The sequence below is a fragment of the Bos javanicus genome, chromosome 7 (assembly GCF_032452875.1).
Source record: "Bos javanicus breed banteng chromosome 7, ARS-OSU_banteng_1.0, whole genome shotgun sequence".
In the NCBI taxonomy this organism is placed as follows: Eukaryota; Metazoa; Chordata; class Mammalia; order Artiodactyla; family Bovidae; genus Bos; species Bos javanicus.
Window position 1 is genome coordinate 52,884,709 of NC_083874.1, and position 20,384 is coordinate 52,905,092.

General features: G+C 44.3%; 1 protein-coding gene across 10 annotated transcripts in view; it reads left to right on the forward strand.

The window, feature by feature from the left end:
- The window catches only part of LOC133251412 (uncharacterized), a 391,267-nt gene that overhangs the window by 39,277 nt on the left and 331,606 nt on the right, over positions 1 to 20,384 (forward strand). For 8 of the 10 annotated variants that reach the window (XR_009737606.1, XR_009737602.1, XR_009737604.1 and 5 more), the window contains exon 1: positions 145 to 329. The exons of 1 other annotated variant lie outside the window; for it this stretch is intronic. Coding sequence is in view for 1 of the 9 variants with exons in the window: in XM_061423823.1 (XP_061279807.1) it covers positions 253 to 329 (77 nt within the window). In the remaining 8 variants the exon portion in view is untranslated. Of the gene's footprint in view, positions 1 to 144; positions 330 to 2,196; positions 4,064 to 20,384 lie in introns of those variants that run through there. One more of the 10 variants, XR_009737609.1, reaches the window with a different exon arrangement.

Below are 20,384 nucleotides of genomic sequence, written 5' to 3' on the forward strand. Positions count from 1 at the left end.
CCTGGGAAAATGGCTTTTTTATGAATGGGAGGGAAGGGAGCTCCAGTGCGCACGCGCGCCGCTCGCGATTCTATGAATGGGTGGGCACAAGAGACCCCGCGCGCGCATGCGCCGCGTTCCTTTTTTTATGAATGGGGGGCCGGAAAAGGACTTAACCCGTGATTGCTGGGGTTGGCTCTCGCTCCTCCAGGGGCCGTCGCTCTTTTACAAAGAGGGGTGGAGGTTGTTGTTGCTTTTTTTTTTTTTTCCTTTATGAATGGAGGGCGGCGGCGACTGCTGCAGCTGGTTCAGCTGCGCGGGCTGTACCCCCTCCCAGCCTGCGAGAGGAGGTAAAGGCTACCTTCACGCCACTGCGGACCTGGGTTGGAACCGTCCGTGTTGCTGGGGGCGGGGTGGTGGGGGGGAAACACTGCGACCTCAGGATCCTGGGCTAAGAGCTGGGTGGGGGAGGACACACCTAGATCCAGGGATTTCTACCCGCGGCAGTCAGAGGGCGGGGAACGGGAGGACCCCTGCTAGGGGCCTTCTCTTTCTCTAGAGTAGGGGCGTCGTGGGGGGAAGGGTCTTGAAGCTGTGTTTACCAAAAATTTTAAGAAAATGTCAAAGGTCCATATCAAAGAAGGGCGGAGTGGGGGGTTACTGAGTGAATCTGGTTCCCTTCCTGAGGCTGAGTCTCCCTTGAATAAGTGCAGAGCACCCCTCCCCCACCTCTTGGGTGTGGACAGGACTGGGCCGAGCCTTTTCCGGCCCTAGTACCCCCCGGAGTGGACTGGCTACTCAGCTAGAGACCTGGCTCTCGCCTGGCAGCGCCCCACTTCCTCCCACCCCAGTGTAATGTCCGCAGTGCTCCGGCGTCCGCCCGTCCTCTGCTGCCCCGGCTAGTGCTCCCCTCAACTCCCGCGTGTTTCGCAACCCTCACGGGACGCAGGCCTAAAGAAGGCCACAGCCTTTGCTGCTGTAGGCGCCTCTCTCCAACCGCCCTGACTAGTGCCCCGCCGGAGAAGCGGGAGCGGTGCAGAACTGGCCAGGTGGATGGGTGGAGCCGTCTGCGCCAAAGATGCTGCTGGGGTGGCCGCGGGATTAAATAACAACAGGGCTCTTGAGCCGCAGAGGAAATGGAAATGGCCGGGATCTTTTCTTTGCAGTTAATGATGGGGCGGGTGGGGCGAGGGGGGGAGGTGGGCAGAGCCTCAGCCCCGGCGGGTGAAAAGAAAAGCCCCCGCCATTAGGCCCGACTCCGGGAAGGCGGGGAGCCCTCGCAGCAGGCCCAGCTCCGCCCAGGAACGGAGGAGGCTGTAGCCTCCGGGGAGTACGGGGTAGGGGGTGGCTTTGATGCAGGGATAAGGCTGGGCTAGGGCCTGAATCCCCCTGAAAGGTTTATCTTGGTGGTGTTTTCGCTTCACCGGGAGGTGGTGAGGCTGACTTTTTCTTCACTACGCCACCATAGGACTGCGCTTGGCAGTTGTCAGTGGAGCATATGCAAAGCTCCAGACCAGAGGTTTGGCCTTGGGCTGGAGCTGGGACCCAGGGGATCGGCAGAGGGAGAGACATTTTACAAACCCAGACCAGAGCCCAAGGTCACCGAGTCTAGGCTAAAATGGCTTCTCGCTAGTCAAACGCACCTGTGTAATTTGATTTACTTATTCATCTCCTGGGTCTTCCTTGGACCAAGATCTTACCGAATGCCAAGAGAAAAACACTTTACTAGGATAAGAATATTTTAAAGTCGTTCAGTTCTTTTCGTTACAGGCATCTAAGCTCAATATCATTATTCCTATTCGTCAGATGTAGAAATTCAGGCCAAGGGTCCTGCTCCTGATAAATGAAAGATTTACTAAATTGTGGTGCTGATTCCCTAGACCTTTACAACTCGGATCTTTCTATCACCCCGTCTCCATATCACCAACCGTGTTGTTCAGTCACTTAGTCAGTGTCCAACTCTGTGACCCTGTGGACTGCAGCATGCCAGTCTTCCCTGTCCTTCACTATCTCCTGGAGCTTGCTCAAACTCATGATCACAAACCTAAAAACCTGTTTTTTGCAAGTCATTTAAGCATGTTAAACAAGGAAAGTTGGAGCAGTAATTTTCCAGCCAGTGGTTGCTCATGGCCTTGCTTAAACAATTAAAAGAAAGAGAATAAAGAAATACTTTCTGAACTCTATAAGATCAAGATGGGGATGGGGGTGGGGGGTGGTGGCAGGGGTTGGAGTTATCCTGTGTTCTTTATTAGAGAAATTAGCCAAGAAATGTGTTCCTTTCATTCCTGGTCTTTTTTTCAGCTTTTCTAAAGGAGGAGTGAGGAGACCCCAGCTCTGGTGGGATGGTGGGTCCATGAAGGATACCAGTCCTGAACTGGGAGGAGCCTCTGATGCCTGAGCGGACTGTGACTCAGTGACTAGGAGGGCACTGGGGACCGTATTCCACTGTTCCTGGAAACCTAAAGAGAGGAGAGGTTTGGGGGTTACTTAGGAGAAATCCATCCATTCATTCATTCAATCATATATTCTGTGCTGCGGCCTGCCCTGACTCTGGGCACTTGGTCGTGAGGGACAGACAGCCCTCCCTGCCCTAGTGAAGCTCACAATTTGGGGAGAAGGCAGACTATGCAATTTGAGTCTATGATAAGTGCTAGGAGGGAGATGTAGCAAGATCTGAGGGTATGTGGAGAGCCAGGAAGGACCTGATTTTAATTTGGCATGGCGGTGAGGGGGTCAGGTCTCTTTCTGATAAAGTGGTTATGAGTTGAGATTTGGAGACAGGGAAGGAGTGACCCGAAGGAGGGTGAGGAGACAGGCAGAGGGAGCCCAGCGGGGAAAGGGAAGTGGATAGTTGCCTGGGGAAGGCCTCATTAAGTTGCCTACGGGAGGCCTCTGTGGCCACAGCTTGGCGAGTAGGGTTGAGATCAGCCTGGTGAGGAGTTCAGATAGTGTCCTCTTCAGGGTTTTAAGCAGGGTCCCTACACACTCTGATTTGTGTTTTAATACTAGCCGGAGGAGAGGGGACAGAATGAAAGATGGTGGGGGAATGCTAGGCATCTGTGCCTTCCCGGTTTGATGGTACCACCTTCATTCTTTAGATTGAGAGCCAAGTAGACCTGCACTGGATTTTTTTTTCTTTCCCCTACTTCCTGGGACTTTGTTCATTCCAAAGCTGGCTTGTCTATTCCCCAGGTGTAACTTTCCTGCTAGAGGTGGATCCTAACAGCCCTGCATTTCTACCTATGCAATTATAGTCCTTTTACCCTAACACAGGTGTAAACGTCTTCACCCCTACCAGATTGTGTCCAGAGAGTCCAGTGGCTTCAGTTCTGTGCCTTGTCCTTTTATTAAAATGGGAGCTGAGTACAATGGGAATGAGGAGAGGCAGGAATTCCCATTCAGTGCCACACATTTATGGGGAACCTACTGTATGCCATTCCTGTGCTCGACCTGTTTTCATATGTCATGGTGCTTCAAAAAAACTGTGCTCTGGGTCTTATCTTCTCTCTTTTTCAGATGAGAAGTCAGAGACTCTGTTTTAATTATTTATTAATTCCACAAAACATTATTATAGACTTCTTATTTATCAGGTGTTGGGTTTACAGTGATGAAAGAGATAGATGCTATTTTTACCCACATAGAGCTTACTGTCAGTGGTGATACCATGGTGTCATCCCTTATCTTCATCAGCAACCTCATTTATTTGTGTTTTCAGTTGACTTTTTTCAACCTTATATCAAATAGGAAGCTCTGGAACCAAACCCCCAACACAAATAATGACCTGCCCCCACCTTTATAGAAACTCTGGAACTGCTTTATTTATATAGTCAGAAGGGGAGATAGATGTTAACAAATAATAATTTGTTTGTTTCCAAGGATGATTTAATTACAGTTAACATCAGTGATCCGAGAATACAGAAAGCAAAGGAAGGCCCTGGGGGCCCTGGCGGTGCTTTCCTGCATCTCGCATCTGCAGGAAGCCAACTCAGCCAGGCGAGGGGTGGCAGAAGTCCCAGGAGCAGGAAGGAGCCATGCGGAGTGGTCCTGCAAGTTAAGATAGCCAGGGCGACATGTCAGACCTAAGGTGAGAACTCTGTTCTGGCACTAGCCCCTAGGGTTTCTGGCTCAGTGTATTGAGGTGTTTTGAAGCCTGGAAATCTTGAAAAACAGATGTACAAACATTGACCACAGGCTGCTGGGGTTCAGTTCCACCCTTACAAGCTCTACAGCCTTGGACAGGTTAGCTAAACTTTATGTGCCTCTCTCTTTTTCATATGACAGAGTTTCTTTCTCATATGAAAACTAATAGTAGTACTTAGCAAAAACGCCTGAGTGGATCTTGAATGGAATAATGCTCATAGAGCACTTAGGATAGCCCCTGGCACATTCTGAGTGCTAAATATACATTTTGATGATGATTCAACATATCCAACCATTTTAATGTAGGGAGTGAGTGAGAATTTTAAGAGAAGCCTATTTATCTGGGTGCATCAAAACCTCAGAAAAACACTAAAATGCAAACAAAGTTTTCTTTATCAACACAGAGTTCAAAGGGTCATACCGTGCTGTCGTTGCTGCTTTAACTAGTACAGTTTTTACAGGACAAAAGTTATACTTTTAACTGTGTGGCTGGGTATCTTAAATAGTTTGCGAAAGAGTTGCTTTTAGATGTTTGGCTTTAGGTAGTAGCAGATCCTGTAATATTCTGGGAATAATGGTTCTCTTATATCAGTATTGGGATGGGGATTGTTAAACATTTAGTGACTTTACATAATTCTTAATCTCTTTAAATCTCTATTGTGAAAAAGGAGATAGTCATAGTATCTGCTTCAGTGGGTTATCATGAGCCCTAAAGGGCGTGATAGTCTTCAAGCAATCCAGCTCAGAGCCAAGTGCACAAGTAGTTTTGAGATCCTCTCATTGCTCTGTTTAACAGAGAAGTTTTGAAGATTTTAGTTTGGTTAAGATAATACAGGTCACTAGCCTCCTCTTCCCCATTCTTCCTTCAAGACCGTCCAAGAACAGGGTTGTGGAAGGCTATGCAAAAGAAGCTTTCCTAAACTTCAGATAGTCCAGAGTGGTTTCCTCATAGGTGTGACTGTAAAGTCCAAATTGCATTGTTTTAGCTTTGGCTAACTGAATCAAGATTTTTATGAATATATTTAAATGGCACAGGTTCAAATTTGCATTAGTTCAGGTTCACCTACAATGAAGCACACTGCTCATTTCAGATGTGGGAGCTAAATCCAGAGCAACCATTGAGAACAGTAAGTAGGAAGTGAAGAAGAAAAAAAATGAGTAGCTCTCTTGGTCCTTGCTTGCAAATCACAGAAATTCCCTGGTTATCTTGAAAAACTCAGCTGATTTTGTTGTTCAGTTGCTAAGTCATATCTGACTCTGCAACCCTGTGGATTGCAGCACGCCAGGTTTCCCTGTCTTTCACGATGTCCCAGAGTTTGCTCAGACTCATGTCCATTGATGCAGTGGTGCAGTTAATACCTCCTAAGTGTCTGTGTCTTTCATAGGACAGAATGGGGACCCTGAGAGAAACACAGGGATAAGGAACAGATATCTGGACTCTGGAGGGTCCAGAGGCTGGACTTTTGGAGGCTGATCTTGGCTTTCGTGTCCCTTGAGAGAAATTGGAGCTGCATCCACTTTTCCATCTTGACAGTGTGCTTTGGGCCACCTTTTGTCTCTTGGCCTTATGCCACTTCATTTGGTCAGTCATTCATTGTTCATTCATTCAGCCAATATTTAAGCAGCATCTAGGTACTAGGTGCCATCCTGGGCCCTAAGAGTACAACAGTGAATAACTTACAGGAATCTCCTGCCCTCATATACCTTAGTCTAATGAGGAATGCAAATATTAAAAAGTAAACACCCAAATAATAACATAATTTCAGAGGTTGATCAAATCCATGAAGGGAATGTGACAGTGATGAAAGGAAAGATCTTTAGGGAGGTCAGAGAACATCTCTTTGAGAAGTCTGAAGGCTGAGGAGCAAGAACCTTGCAGATGTCCAGAAAGGAGGTCACTGTGAGTGCAAAGAGCAGGGCAGGCGTGACCTGGTGTGTTGCAAGAACAATGACACCCTGAGCCTGAGGCTGGAGTGGTTCCTTCATCTCTGCCTGAGGACATCCTGGCCTCCTCTAGCTGACTTGTACCACACCAGGGCTGGCTGGACTCTGGACCTGAGTACAAGGCCAAGTGCACCAGCCTCAGGCCCTGGGGAGGAATTTATAACCATCCTGAACCTGTTTACCATCTGCCAAAGAGCCCTTGGAAGGCACAAGCTCTTTCTCATAACTAGTTTTTACAGAGCTGTGTACAAAGCAATTCAACTGGGCAGGACTTTTTTTTTTCATAAGTAATTCTTTCATTGAAGTATAACATTTTAGTTGAACCATATGAAATTGCTAATATTCAGTGACTTTTCATGGACAAAGTAGCATTTCATATGATTCAACATAAATATATTATTTTACAACATAAAAGTGTACAAAATCAGAAGTGTATAACTGAATGAATTTTCACAAAGCGAACACTGCCATGGAACTAACATCCAGGTCTAGAAACTATATTACCTGATTCAGGAAGCCCCACTCACACTCTTCCCGTCCCAAACGACCACCAGGCCCCACCTCCACCCCCAAGGATAGTCACTATTTTGACTTTTAGCAACATAGATTAATGTAGTCTATTTTAAAAATCTTTCTTTAAAGGGAACTATTGCAGAAGGAAATGGCAACCCACTGCAGTGTTCTTGCCTAGAGAATCCCAGGGACGGGGAGCCTGGTGGGCTGCCGTCTGTGGGGTCGCACAGAGTCGGACACGACTGACGTGACTCAGCGGCAGCAGACAGTAGATGCTTTTTTCTTGGTGAGATTCATTCATGTTGTTGCATATAGTTGTGTTTTCTTTTTTGTTGCTATATAATATTCCATCTTATGATTTTACTATAATATGTTTATTCATTCTATTTGATGGACATTTAGGTTGTTCCGAGCGTTTGATTTTAGGAATGTTGCTTCGGTGAACATTCTTGTACATGGCTTTTGGTTGGACACATGTTTGTGTATCTGTACCTATAAACTAAGGACTGAGTTATTGTTAGTATTTCCAAACAGTTATCCAAAGTGACTGTATCAGTTCATACTCTCTGTACTGGTTTATTCAATGCCTCTTTACTGTCTAGCTCTTAATCCAGGCTCAATGTAAAGAATGAAAATGGGAGTAGTAGTGGGGAGGATACAAGACATGATTCATGGGATGAATCCCAGTTTGCCAAGGCCTAGGGCCATTACCATCCATGGGTAAAGTCAGTCAAATCAGAGAACAGGATGTAATGATTCAGAGCACAAGTCCAGGAGGAAGTAGGCCTGGGTAAGATTGTTACTCATTGCCTCTACTTACTCACTGTCCCTGTGACCGTAGACAAGCCACCCAATGTTATTAAGCCTCGGGTCCTTCATTGAAAAAACGGTGTAGGTATCTTACAGGGTCTTTCACCCTTTTTTTTTTTTAACTTGAGAAATGTTTGTGGAAGGCCTGATACATGCTGGGCTCTGTTCTGGCCACTGAGAAATCAAGAGTGAACAAGATAGATAAGACTTGGCTATCATGGAGTGTATGTTCTAGTTAAGAGAGACAGATGGTAGTGGAGTAAACAAAAAATTAATATAATTTCAAATAGTGGTACTTGCTATGGAGGCCATAAAATGGTAAGGTGATGGAGCTATAGGGTGAATGGGGTAAGGGAGTCAGGGAGGTAGTAACTGAGGTGAGACCCAAGTGACCAGCAGGAGGAACCCACATAGATCTGAGGGATGAGCACTTCAGGCAGAAGGGTTAGCTGGTGCATCGGTGATAAGGTAGGAACAAGCTTGACGTCTGTGAGTTGTGAAAGGAAGGTGCATGCTGCTGGAACTGACTGAGGGGGGAGACCATGTAGTGTAAAACAGCAGAAATCATTCATGTAGGTTCTTGAAGGCCATGATAAGGAATCAGAAGGGCTTTAAGCAGGGGACCAACCTGAGTTCATTTATGTGAAGATTAAGAGATACTGCCATGTGGGAGACCCGGGTTCAATCCCTGGGTCGGGAAGATCTCCTGGAGAAGGAAATGGCAACCCATATATATATATTAAGAGATACTACATATATGTATACATGTGTAAAGAACTCAGCACAGTCTGTCACAGAGTGGTGTTCACTAACTAATTGGTGTTCACTAACTAAATGTTAGTTGCTGCTATTGCTCTTATTGCTATTTACTGATGCTCTTTAAGAACCTAAAAGCATTCATGCTTGTTGAAGATGAGGAAGCCGAGGCATACGGCCATTACCATTCATGTGTAAAGTCAATCAAATCAGAGAACTTTAATAATCAAAGAAAATGCTTTTTGCCTCTTTCCCAAATGCGAATTTTGAGGCGGAGGATTTTCTCTGTAGTTAGCAATTGTCTGGAGCCAACCAAACTCAGCTCCATCAGCCCCACTGTGCCAAAATGCCCAGAGTTCAGTCAGTTGGGTGCCACTGACTGTGGCCCTGGCACCATTTAGGGCCCTGGGAAGGGCTCATGGTTGACTGTTCAATCCTAGCTCTGTGTCTGATGGGCCAAGAGTGGGAAGGCACCCCCTATTTTCCACCTTGAGTGCCCACCAGGTTTACTGAGATGCCATCTACTGCCCTGGCTTGAAGACTCTCCCACCATGTTCTTGCCATGTATTCCGAAAAAAATTTTTGAAGGAAGCTGCCTTGAGTTCTGACACAGAGAAACGGCAAGTAAATAATCTGAATGAATGAATGTAAATTTAACGAAATTGGGCAAAGCTTCTTAGGGTATATAATGCTTATTTCTGTGCAAAGTGCCCTTCTCTTAGGATATTTTCATTTCTTTATTCATCAATATGTATTGAGCTTCTGCTAGATGCCAAGGGCCACACACTGCACCGTAGTGAGCAAAAGGGTACCTTTCTTGCTCTCATGGAGCTTCCAGTGTAGTGGAACACATATACATCAAACAATTGCACAAATACGAATTGCTGTTCAGTTGCTAAGTCTTGTCCAGCTTTTTGCAACCCTCTGAGCTTGCAGTCCAAGGGACTCTCACTAGTCTTCTCCAGCACCACAGTTCAAAAGCATCAGTTCTTAGTACTCAGCCTTCTTTATGGTCCAGCTCTCACATCCACATATGACTACTGGAAAAACCACAGCTTTGACTATATGGACCTTTGTTGGCCAAGTGATGTCTCTGCTTTTTAATACACTGTCTAGGTTTGTCATAACTAGTCTTTCAGGAAGCAAGTGTCTTTTAGTTTTGTGGCTGCAGTTACCGTCTACAGTGCTTTTGGAGCCTAAGAAAATGAAATCTGACATTGTTTCCACATTTTCCCAGTCTACTTGACATGAAGTGATGGGACCAGATGCCATGATCTTAGTTTTCTGAATGCTGACTTTTAAGCCAACTTTTTCACTCTCCTCTTTCACTTTCATCAAGAGACTCTTTAGTTCCTCTTTAGTTTCTTCCATTAAAGTGCTATCATTTGCATATCTGAGGTTATTGATATTTCTCCTGGAAATCTTGATTCCAGCTTGTGCTTCATCAAATTGGGCATTTCACATGATGTACTCTGCATATAAGTTAGATAAGCAGGGTGACAATATACAGCCTTGACATACTCCTTTCCCAATTTTGAACCAGTCCATTGAATAGAAAATTAGAATAGTGGTGAGTGCTCCGCAGGAGAGAGATTAATGTCCTGAAGGTATATTATGAAGGTGGGGTTTTGGGAAAGTTCCTCTAGTAAGTGACACTTGAGCTCAGCCCAGAAAGATGAGTGGGGTTGAGTGGGTTTAGAGAGTAGAGTGAGAAGTACTGTATGCAGAGAACAGCACATGCAAAGGTCCTGAAGTGGGAAGGAACATGCTTGGTGAAGCCAAGAATATAAGAGAAGGCCATTGTGACTAAAAAGCTGAAAGAGAGGTAGACTCTGGTCCCAGAAAAAGCTGGAGATAAGGCATAGAGGACAGATCACAAAAGGCTTTGAGGCTATGTGAAGGCGGTTTTAACCTCAAGGACTATGAGGTTCTCTTAAAAGACTTGAAGCTGTAAATGTGTGTGAGTGAGTGCATGTATTAGGGAGTATGTCACTCTGGCCACAGTGTGGAAGATGGATTGGAAGGAGTCAGGATGGGTTCTCGTAACTGCCCAGCTCTCCTTGGCCTTTCAGTCCTGGAGGTGATAACAGAGCCCTATGTTTTCCAGTTCCAGGGTGTTGAACTTATCCCTCTGGTTTCCTTACACTCTACCCGAATGTTTGCCAATAGTTCCTTTATCAAACACTTGTCACATGACCACATTTGTTCTGGTTGACTATGGAAAAGTTGCAGATGGATAAAGCAGGAAGAAACTTTCAGTTCAGTTCAGTTGCTCAGTCATGTCTGACTCTTTGTGATCCCGTGGACTGCAGCATGCCAGGCTTCCCTGTCCATCACCAACTCTCGGAGCTTACTCAAACTCATGTCCATTGAGTCAGTGATGCCATCCAACCATCTCATCCTCTGACATCTCCTTTGCCTCCTGCCTTCAATTGTTCCCAGCATCAGGGTCTTTTCTAATGAGTCAGTTCTTTGCCTCAGGTGGCCAAAGTATTGGGGCTTCAGCTGCAGCATCAGTCCTTCCACTGAATATTCAGGGTTGATTTCCTTTAGGATTGACTGGTTGGATCTCCTTGCTGTCCAAGGGACTCTTAAGAGTCTTCTCCAACACTACAGTTCGAAAGCCAGATCTAATCCCTTGAATCTATTTTTCACTTCCACTGTATAATCGTTAGGGATTTGATTTAGGTCATACCTGAATGGTCTAGTGGTTTTCCCTACTTTCTTCAATTTAAGTCTGAATTTGGCAATAAGGACTTCATGATCTGAACCCCAGTCAGCTACTGGTCTTGTTTTTGCTGACTGTATAGACCTTCTCCATCTAGAAGAAACTTTAGCAGCTCCTTAACCTAGCTCTTTTACTTGTAATACACCCCCATTACTGGATTTTGTTTTCTAGCCATTCTGACAACCTTTGTCTTTTCAATGCAGAGCAAAATATTTCAGTCAGAATGAATGTAAGAGCTGAAGATTATTGAATTAGTCAGATGTCTTTCTATCTTATTTTGTGCTGTTTGTGCTGGGTGTGTGTGTGTTTAAGACATAATTTTTTTCAGCACAATTTTAGATTTGTAACAACATGGAAAGGAAGGTACAGAAAGTTCCTATATACCCCCTGTCCCTACACAGAAATAACTTCACCTATGTCCTGGTTTTTATTTTTGTTTTTTCCTTCTGCTTTCTTTTATTTTTACAGATTGAACTTTTTAATACCCCATTTTTTCCCTATTGATTGCCATGGAAGTTACGGTCTTTATTTATTCTTTTGGTGGGTCCTCTAGATATTTAAAATTTAATCAGAATTTTTAACTGCTAAAACAAAACAGTGTATGCTGTGCTCAGTTGTGGCTGACTCTTTGCAACCCTTTGGACTATGCCCACCATGCTCCTCTGTCCACGAGATTTTTTAGGCAAGAATACTGGGTGTGTTGCCAGTTCTTCCTCCAGAGGATCTTCCCAACCCAGGGACAGAACCCACATCTCCTGCATCTCCTGCACTGCAGGCAGCTTCTTCACTACTGAGCCATTGGGGAAGCCCAAACAAAACAATAAAGGACCTTAAACTACTTTAACTTAGGCCCCTTACTCCCTCATCATTTATTTCCTGTTATAAACCAGTGTTTTCATTCTGTGTTTTTTTCCAAGATAGATGAGATACCATTGTTTCTTTATGCAATCAAATGTTGTGCATTGGTGGCTTACAGAATCACCAATCTCTTTGTTCACAGTTCCTTTTTAAAATTAATTAATTTAAAATTTTTGGCTGTGCTGGGTCTTTGTTGCTGTGCACAGGTTTCTCACTGCAGTGATTTCTCCTGTTACGGAGCACAGGCTTCAGTAATTGTGGCACACAGGCTTAGTTGCCCCACAGCATGTGGAATCTTCTTGGGGCAGAGATTGAACCTGTGTCTTCTGCATTGGCAAGCAGATTCTTAACCACTGGACCACCAGGGAAGTCTCCATAGTTCTTTTTGTAAGACTGTCCACCTGAGATTGCCTTCTTTCTGCCTGAAATTCATCCTTCAGTGCTTCCTTCAGTGAGGGTCTATTAGCAGTAAGTTCTCTTAGTTTTTGTGAGCTTGAAAATGACTTTCTTTTACTCTTGGGGGCTTCCCTGGTGGATCAGCTGGTAAAGAATCTGCAATGCAGGAGACCCCGGTTTGATTCCTGAGTCAGGAAGATCCCCTGGAGAAGGGAATGGCTACCCTCTGCAGTGTTCTGGCCTGGAGAATTCCATGGACTGTATAGTCCATGGGGTTGCAAAGAGTTGAACATGACTGAACAACTTTCATGTCTTTTACGCTCATATTAAAGTTATTGAATGAAATTCTCGACTGCCAATTATTTAATCTCAGTACCTTGAAGATACTGTTCTGGCTTCCACTGTGGCTGCTGGGAAGTCTGTGGTCAGTCTGATTGTAGTTTCTTTTTTATTGATCTGTACTTGACCCTGGCCCTCTGCAGTTTTCACTTTGCTATTACTGCACATGAGTATATTTTATTTATTCTTGGAATTTCTGGCTCCAGAATTTGGTGTCTTACAACATGCTGGAAAAATGCTCAGCAGGACCAGCACTAGTGTATAGCCCGTGACATGCCTAGGGCCTCAGATTTAAGGAAGTGCTCATTTTTGAGTTTGTGCAAATGCAGGACTGGCTCTGAGAGTGATTGTCTAAACTAAATTGCCTTAGGTCCCTCTGTCAACTCATCTAGTTCTGGTGTTGAGTCTACAAATACCTCTTCTTCCTTATTCTTTCCTTTACTTTCTTCTGTAAATACAATTAAATACATATTAGACCATCGTATTGTACTCTCCAGTGTCACATATGTAGTTATTTTATTCTTTGTCTCTTTGTATCCCTGATCACTTTCTAGATTTCTTTAGATCCATCTTCTAGCAAGTGAATTCTGCCTTTTTTGTTCAGTTGCTCAGTCATGTCCGACTCTTTGCAACCCCATGGACTGCAGCACAAGCTTCTCTGTCCATCACCAACTCCCAGAGTTTACTCAGAGTTATGTCCATTGAGTCAATGATGCTGTCCAACCATCTCATCCTCTGTCATCCCCTTCGCCTCCGGCCCTCAGTCTTTCCCAACATCATGGTCTTTTCCAAGGAGTCAGCTCTTCACATCAGGTGGCCAGAGTATTGGAGCTTCCGCTTTAGCATTAGTCCTTCCAATGAGTATTCCTTTAGGATTGACTGGTTTGACCTCTGCGTAGTCCAAGGGACTCTCAAAAGTCTTGTCTAGCACCACAGTTCGAAAGCATCAATTCTTCGGTGCTCAGCCTTTTTTATTGTCCAGCTCTCACACGCAAACATGACTACTGGAAAAACCATAGCCTTTAACAGTATCTAATCTGCTATGTAATCCATTCTAGCTCCTTCCCCATGCCTACCGCTACAGATAGGATTTTTATATAGTCTTTTGCTCTGATGGCTCAGATACTCAAGAATCTGCCTGCAGTGCAGGAGAACCAGGTTTGATCCCTCGGTTGGGAAGATCCCCTGGAGAAGGGAATGGCCACCCACTCCACTTATCTTGCCTGGAGAATTCCATGGACAGAGGAGTCTGGCAGGGTACATTCCGTGGGGTCGCAAAGAGTAGACACGACTGAGCATCTAACAAATATATTTAAGGCTCACATTTATTGTACTGGATAATTTCCAGATCTCAAATTTTAGTGAGTCCAGTTAAGCTGTTTGTTGTTTCTGCTGGTTTTCACTTATGGTACCTTGTTTCTTGTGTGTTTTGTGATTTTTAACTTCAGGCACGATTTCTTAGAACTTTGCATTCTTTGAGGCAGGAATTGAAATTGTAGTCACTCATAGGATTTGTATTTGCTGTTACCAGTTGGGTAACAGCAAATAAATTCCCATAAATAAATTCCCATCTCCCACTTTTAATCTTTCCCAGCATCAGCGTCTTTTCCAGTCAGTCAGCTCTTCACATTAGGTAGCCAAAGTATTGGAGTTTCAGCTTCAGCATCAGTCCTTCCAATGAATATTCAGGGCTGATTTCCTTTAGGATGGACTGGTTGATTTCTTTGCAGTCCAAGGGACTCTTAAGAGTCTTCTCCAACAGTACAGTTCAAAAGCCTCAGTTCTTCAGCACTCAGCTTTCTTTATGGTCCAACTCTCACACGAATACATGACTACGGGAAACACCATGACTTTGACTAGACGGACCTTTGTTGGCAAAGTTATGTCTCTGCTTTTTAATATGCTGTCTAGGTTGGTCATATCTCACACACTAGTAAAGTAATGCTCAAAATTATCCAAGCCAGGCTTCAACAGTACATAAACCATGAATTTCCAGAATTTCAAGCTGGATTTAGAAAAGGCAGAGGAACCAGAGATCAAATTGCCAACATCCATTGGATCATCAAAAAAGCAAGACAGTTCTTCTGCTTTATTGACTATGCCAAAGCCTTTGACCATGTGGATCACAACAAACCCTGGAAAATTCTTAAAGAGATGGGGCTACCAGACCACCTGACCTGCCTCCTGAGAAATCTGTATGCAGGTCAAGAAGTAACAGTTAGAACCGGACATGGAACAACAGACTGGTTCCAAATTGGGAAAGGAGTATGTCAAGGCTGTATATTGTCACCCTGCTTATTTAACTTAATGCAGAGTACATCATGAGAGTTGCTGGGCTGGATGAAGCACAAATTGGAATCAAGATTGCTGGAAGAAATATCAATAACCTCAGATATGCAAATGACACCACCCTTATGGCAGAAAGCGAAGAAGAACTAAAGAGCTTCTTGATGAAAGTGAAAGAAGAGAGTAAAAAAGCTGGATTAAAGCTCAATATTTAGAAACCTAAGATCATGGCATCTGGTCCCATCACTTTATGGCAAATAGATGGGGAAGCAATGGAAACAGTGAAAGACTATTTTATTGGGCTCCAAAATCACTGCAGATGGTGACTGCAGCCATGAAATTAAAAGATGCTTGCTGCTTAGAAGAAAAGTTAAGACCAACCTAGACATCATATTAAAAACCAGAGATATAACTTTGCCAACAAACATCTGTGTAGTCAAAGCTGTGGTTTTTCTAGTAGTCATGTATGGATGTGAGAGTTGGACTATAAGGAAAGCTGAGTGCTGAAGAATTGATGGTTTGAACTGTGGTGTTGGAGAAGACTCTTGAGAGTCCCTTGGACAGCAGAGAGATCCAACCAGCCCATCCTAAAGGAAATCAGTCCTGAATATTCATTGGAAGAACTGATGCTAAAGCTGAAACTCCAATACTTTGGCCACCTCATGCGAAGAGTTGACTCATTGGAAAAGACCCTGATGCTGGGAAAGACTGAGGGCGGGAGGTGAAGGGGACGAGAGAGGATGATATGGTTGGATGACATCATCAACTCAATGGACATAAGTTTGTTAAAACTCTGAGGTTGGTGATGGACAGGGAGGCCTGGCATGCTGCAGTCCATGGGGACATGACTGAGTGACTGAACTGAACTGAGGATGTACATAGCTTTTTTTCCAAGGACCAAGCATCTTTTAATTGCATGGCTGCAGTCACCATCTGCAGTGATTTTGGAGCCTAAAAAAATAAAGTCTCTCACTGTTTCCATTGTTTCCCCATCTGTTTGCCATGAAGTGATGGGACCAGATGCCATGATCTCAGTTTTCTGAATGTTGAATTTTAAGCCAACTTTTTCACTCTCCTCTTTCACGTTCATCAAGAGGCTCTTTAGTTCTTTGCTTTTTGCCATAAGGGTGGCATCATCTGCATATCTGAGGTTATTGATATTTCTCCTGGAAATCTTGATTCCAGTTTGTGCTTCATCCAGACCAGCAATTCTCATGATGTACTCTGCATATAAGTTAAATAAGCAGGGTGACAATGTACAGCCTTGACATACTCCTTTCCAATTTGGAACCAGTCTGTTGTTCCATGTCCGGTTCTAACTGTTGCTTCCTGACCTGCATACACATTTCTCAGGAGGCAGGTAAGGTGGTCTGCTCTTCCCATTTCTTTAAGAATTTTCCACGGTTTGTGGTGATCCACACAAAGACTTTAGCGTAGTCAATAAAGCAGAAGTAGATGTTTTTCTGGCATTCTTTTGCTTTTTCTATGATCCAGTGGATGTTGACAATTTGATCTCTGGTTCCTCTGCCTTTTCTAAATCCACCTTGAACATCTGGAAGTTCATGGTTCACGTACTGTTGAAGCCTGGCTTGGAGAATTTTGAGCATTACTTTGCTAGCTGTGGGATGGGTGCAACTATGCGGTAGTTGAACATTCTTTGGCATTGCCTTTCTTTGGGATTGTGATGAAAACTGACTTTTTCCAATCCTATGGCCACCACTGAGTTTTCCAAATTTGCTGGCATATTGAGTGCAGCACTTTCACAGCATCATCTTTTAGGATTTGAAATAGCTCAGCTGAAATTCCATCACCTCCACTAGCTTTGTTCATGTGGTGCTTCCTAAGGTCCACTTGACTTCACACTCCAGGATGTCTGATCTAGGTGAGTGATCACACCATTGTGATTATATGGGTCATTAAGATCTTTTTTGTACAGTTCTGTGTATTCTTGCCACCTCTTAATATCTTCTGCTTCTCTTGGGTTCGTACTGTTTCTATTCTTTATTGTGCCCATCTTTGCCTGAAATATTCTCTTAGTATCTCTAATTTTCTTGAAGAGATCTCTAGTCTTTCCCATTCTATCGTTTTCCTCTGTTTCTTTTCATTGATCACTGAGGAAGGCTTTATTTCTCCTTGCTGTTCTTTGGAACTCTGCATTAATATGGGTATATCTTTCCTTTTCTCCTTTGCCTTTCCCTTCTCTTCTTTTCTCAGCTATTTGTAAGGCCTCCTCAGATAACCATTTTGCCTTTTTGCATTTCTTTTTCTTGGGGATGGTCTTTACTACTGCCTTCTGTACAGTGTCACAAACCTCCATTCCTAGTTCGTCAGGCACTCTTATCAGATCTAATCTCTTGAATCTATTTGTCACTTCCACTGTATAATTGTAAGGGAATTGATTTAGGTCATACCTGAATGGTGTAGTGGTTTTTCCCTACTTTCTTCAATTTAAGTCTGAATCTTGCAATAAGGAGTTCATGATGTGAGCCACAGTTGCCCCGGTCTTGTTTTTGCTGACTGTATAGAGCTTCTCCATCTTTGGCTGCAAAGAATATAATTGATCTGATTTTGGTATTGACCATTTGGCTGTGTCCATGCGTAGAGTCTTCTCTTGTGTTGTTGGAAGACGGTGTTTGCTATGACCAGTGCATTCTCTTGGCAAAACTCTGTTAACTTTTGCCCTGCTTCATTTTGTATTCCAGAGCCAAACTTGCCTGTTACTCCAGGTATCTCTTGACTTCGTACTTTTGCATTCCAGTCCCCTATGATGAAAAGGACATCTTTTTTGGGTGTTAGTTCTAGAAGGTCTTGTAGGTCTTTATAGAACTGTTCAACTTCAGCTTCTTCAGCATTACTGGTTGGGGCATAGACTTGGAGTACCGTGTTATTGAATGGTTTGCCTTGGAAACGAACAGAGATCATTCTGTCTATTTTGAGATTGCATCCAAGTACTGCATTTTGGACTCTTTTGTTGACTATGATGGCTACTCCATTTCTTCTAAGGGATTCTTGCCCACAGTAGTAGATATAATGGTCATCTGAGTTAAATTCACCCATTCCAGTCCATTTTAGTTCTCTGATTCCTAAAATTTCGACATTCACTCTTGCCATCTCTTGTGTGACCACTTCCATTTTGCCTTGTTTCATGGACCTAACATTCCAGGTTCCTATGCAATATTGCTCTTTACAGCCTTGGACTTTGCTTATATCACCAGTCATATCCACAACTGGGTGTTCTTTTTCCTTTGGCTCCTTGTCTTCATTCTTTGTGGAGTTATTTCTCCACTGTTCTCCAGGAGCATATTGGGCACCTACCAACCTGGGGATTTCATCTTTCAGTCCTGGTCAGGAAGCAACAGTTAGAACTGGACATGGAACAACAGACTGGTTCCAAATAGGAAAAGGAGTACATCAAGGCTGTATATTATCACCCTGCTTATTTAACTTATATGCAGAGTACATCATGAGAAACACTGGACTGGAAGAAACACAAGCTGGAATGAAGATTGCCGGGAGAAATAGCAATAACCTCAGATATGCAGATGACACCACCCTTATGGCAGAAAGTGAAGAGGAACTCAAAAGCCTCTTGATGAAAGTGAAAGTGGAGAGTGAAAAAGTTGGCTTAAAGCTCAACATTCAGAAAACTTAGATCATGGCATCCGGTTCCATCACTTCATGGGAAATAGATGGGGAAACAGTGGAAACAGTGTCAGACTTTATTTTTGGGGCTCCAAAATCACTGCAGATGGTTACTGCAGCCATGAAATTAAAAGACGCTTACTCCTTGGAAGGAAAGTTATGACCAACCTAGGTAGCATATTCAAAAGCAGAGACATTACTTTGCCAACAAAGGTCCGTCTAGTCAAGGCTGTGGTTTTTCCAGTGGTCATGTATGGATGTGAGAGTTGGACTGTGAAGAAGGCTGAGCGCTGAAGAATTGATGCTTTTAAACTGTGGTGTTGGAGAAGACTCTTGAGAGTCCCTTGGACTGCAAGGAGATCCAACCAGTCCATTCTGAAGGAGATCAGCCCTGGGATTTTTTTGGAAGGAATGATGCTGAAGCTGAAACTCCAGTACTTTGGCCACCTCATGTGAAGAGTTGACTCATTGGAAAAGACTCTGATGCTGGGAGGGATTGGGGGCAGGAGGAGAAGGGGACGACAGAGGATGAGATGGCTAGATGGCATCACTGACTCGATGGACGTGAGTCTGAGTGAACTCCGGGAGTTGGTGATGGACAGGGAGGCCTGGCGTGCTGCAATTCATGGGGTCACAAAGAGTTGGACACGACTGAGCAACTGAACTGAACTGAACTGTTCTGGGGTTCTCAAGGCAAGATTACTGAAGTGGTTTGCCCTTCCCTTCTCCAGTGGACTGCGTTTTGTCAGAACTCCACCATGAACCTGTCCGTCTTGGGTGGCCCTACACAGACAGCATGGTTCATAGTTACATTGAGTTAGACAAGACTGCGGTCCATGTGATCAGTTTGATTAGTTTTCTGTGATTGTGGTTTTCATTCTGTCGGCCCTCTGATGGATAAAGATAGGAGGCTTATGGAAGCTTCCTCATGGGAGAGACTGACTGAGGTGGAAACTGGGTCTTGTTCTGTTGGGCGGGGCTATGCACAGTAAATCTTTAACCAATTTTCTATTGATGGGTGGGGCTGTGTCGCTTCCCTATTTTTTGACCTGAGGCCAAACTATGGTGGAGCTGATGAAAATAATGGCAGCCTCCTTCCAAGGTCCCATGCCTGCACTGCTGGATTCAGTGCCCCCGACCCTGCAGCAGGCCTCGGCCGACCCATGCCTCCGCCATAGACTCCTGGACACTCACAGGCAAGTCTGGGTCAGTCTCTTGTGGGGTCACTGCTCCTTTCTCCTGGGTCCTGGTGCTCACAAGGTTTTGTTCGTGACCTCCAAGAGTCTGTTTCCTCAGTCCTGTGTAAGTTCTGACAGCTGTATAGTGGGGTTAATGGCGACCTTCTCCAAGAGTGCTTATGCCATACCCAGTTCTGCTGCATCCTGAGCCCCTACCTCTGTGGCAGGCTACAAATGACCTGTACCTCCACAGGAGACACTCAGACACTCAAAAGGCAGGTCTGGCTCAGTCTCTGTGGGGTCTCCTGGTGCTCACAAGGTTTTGTTTGAGCCCTCCATGCATCTCTGGCAGGTATAGTGTTTGACTCTAAACGTGATTACACCCCTCCTGCTGTCTTTTCCTTGGAAGGAAAGTTATGACCAACCTAGACAACATATTAAAAAGCAGAGACATTACTTTGCCAACAAAAGTCTGTCTCGTCAAGGCTATGGTGTTTTCAGTAGTCATGTATGGATGTGAGAGCTGGACTATAAAGAAAGCTGAGTGCCATAGAATTGATGCTTTTGAACTGTGGTGTTGGAGAAGACTCTTGAGAGTCCCTTGGATGCAAGGAGATCCAACCAGTCCATCCTAAAAGAGCTCAATCGTGGGTATTCATTGGAAGGACTGATGTTGAAGCGGAACTCCAATACTTTGGACACCTGATGGGAAGAGCTGACTCATTTGAAAAGACCATGATGCTAGGAAAGATTGAGGGCAGGAGAAGAAGGGGACGACAGAGAATGAGATAGTTGGATGGGATCACCGACTCAAT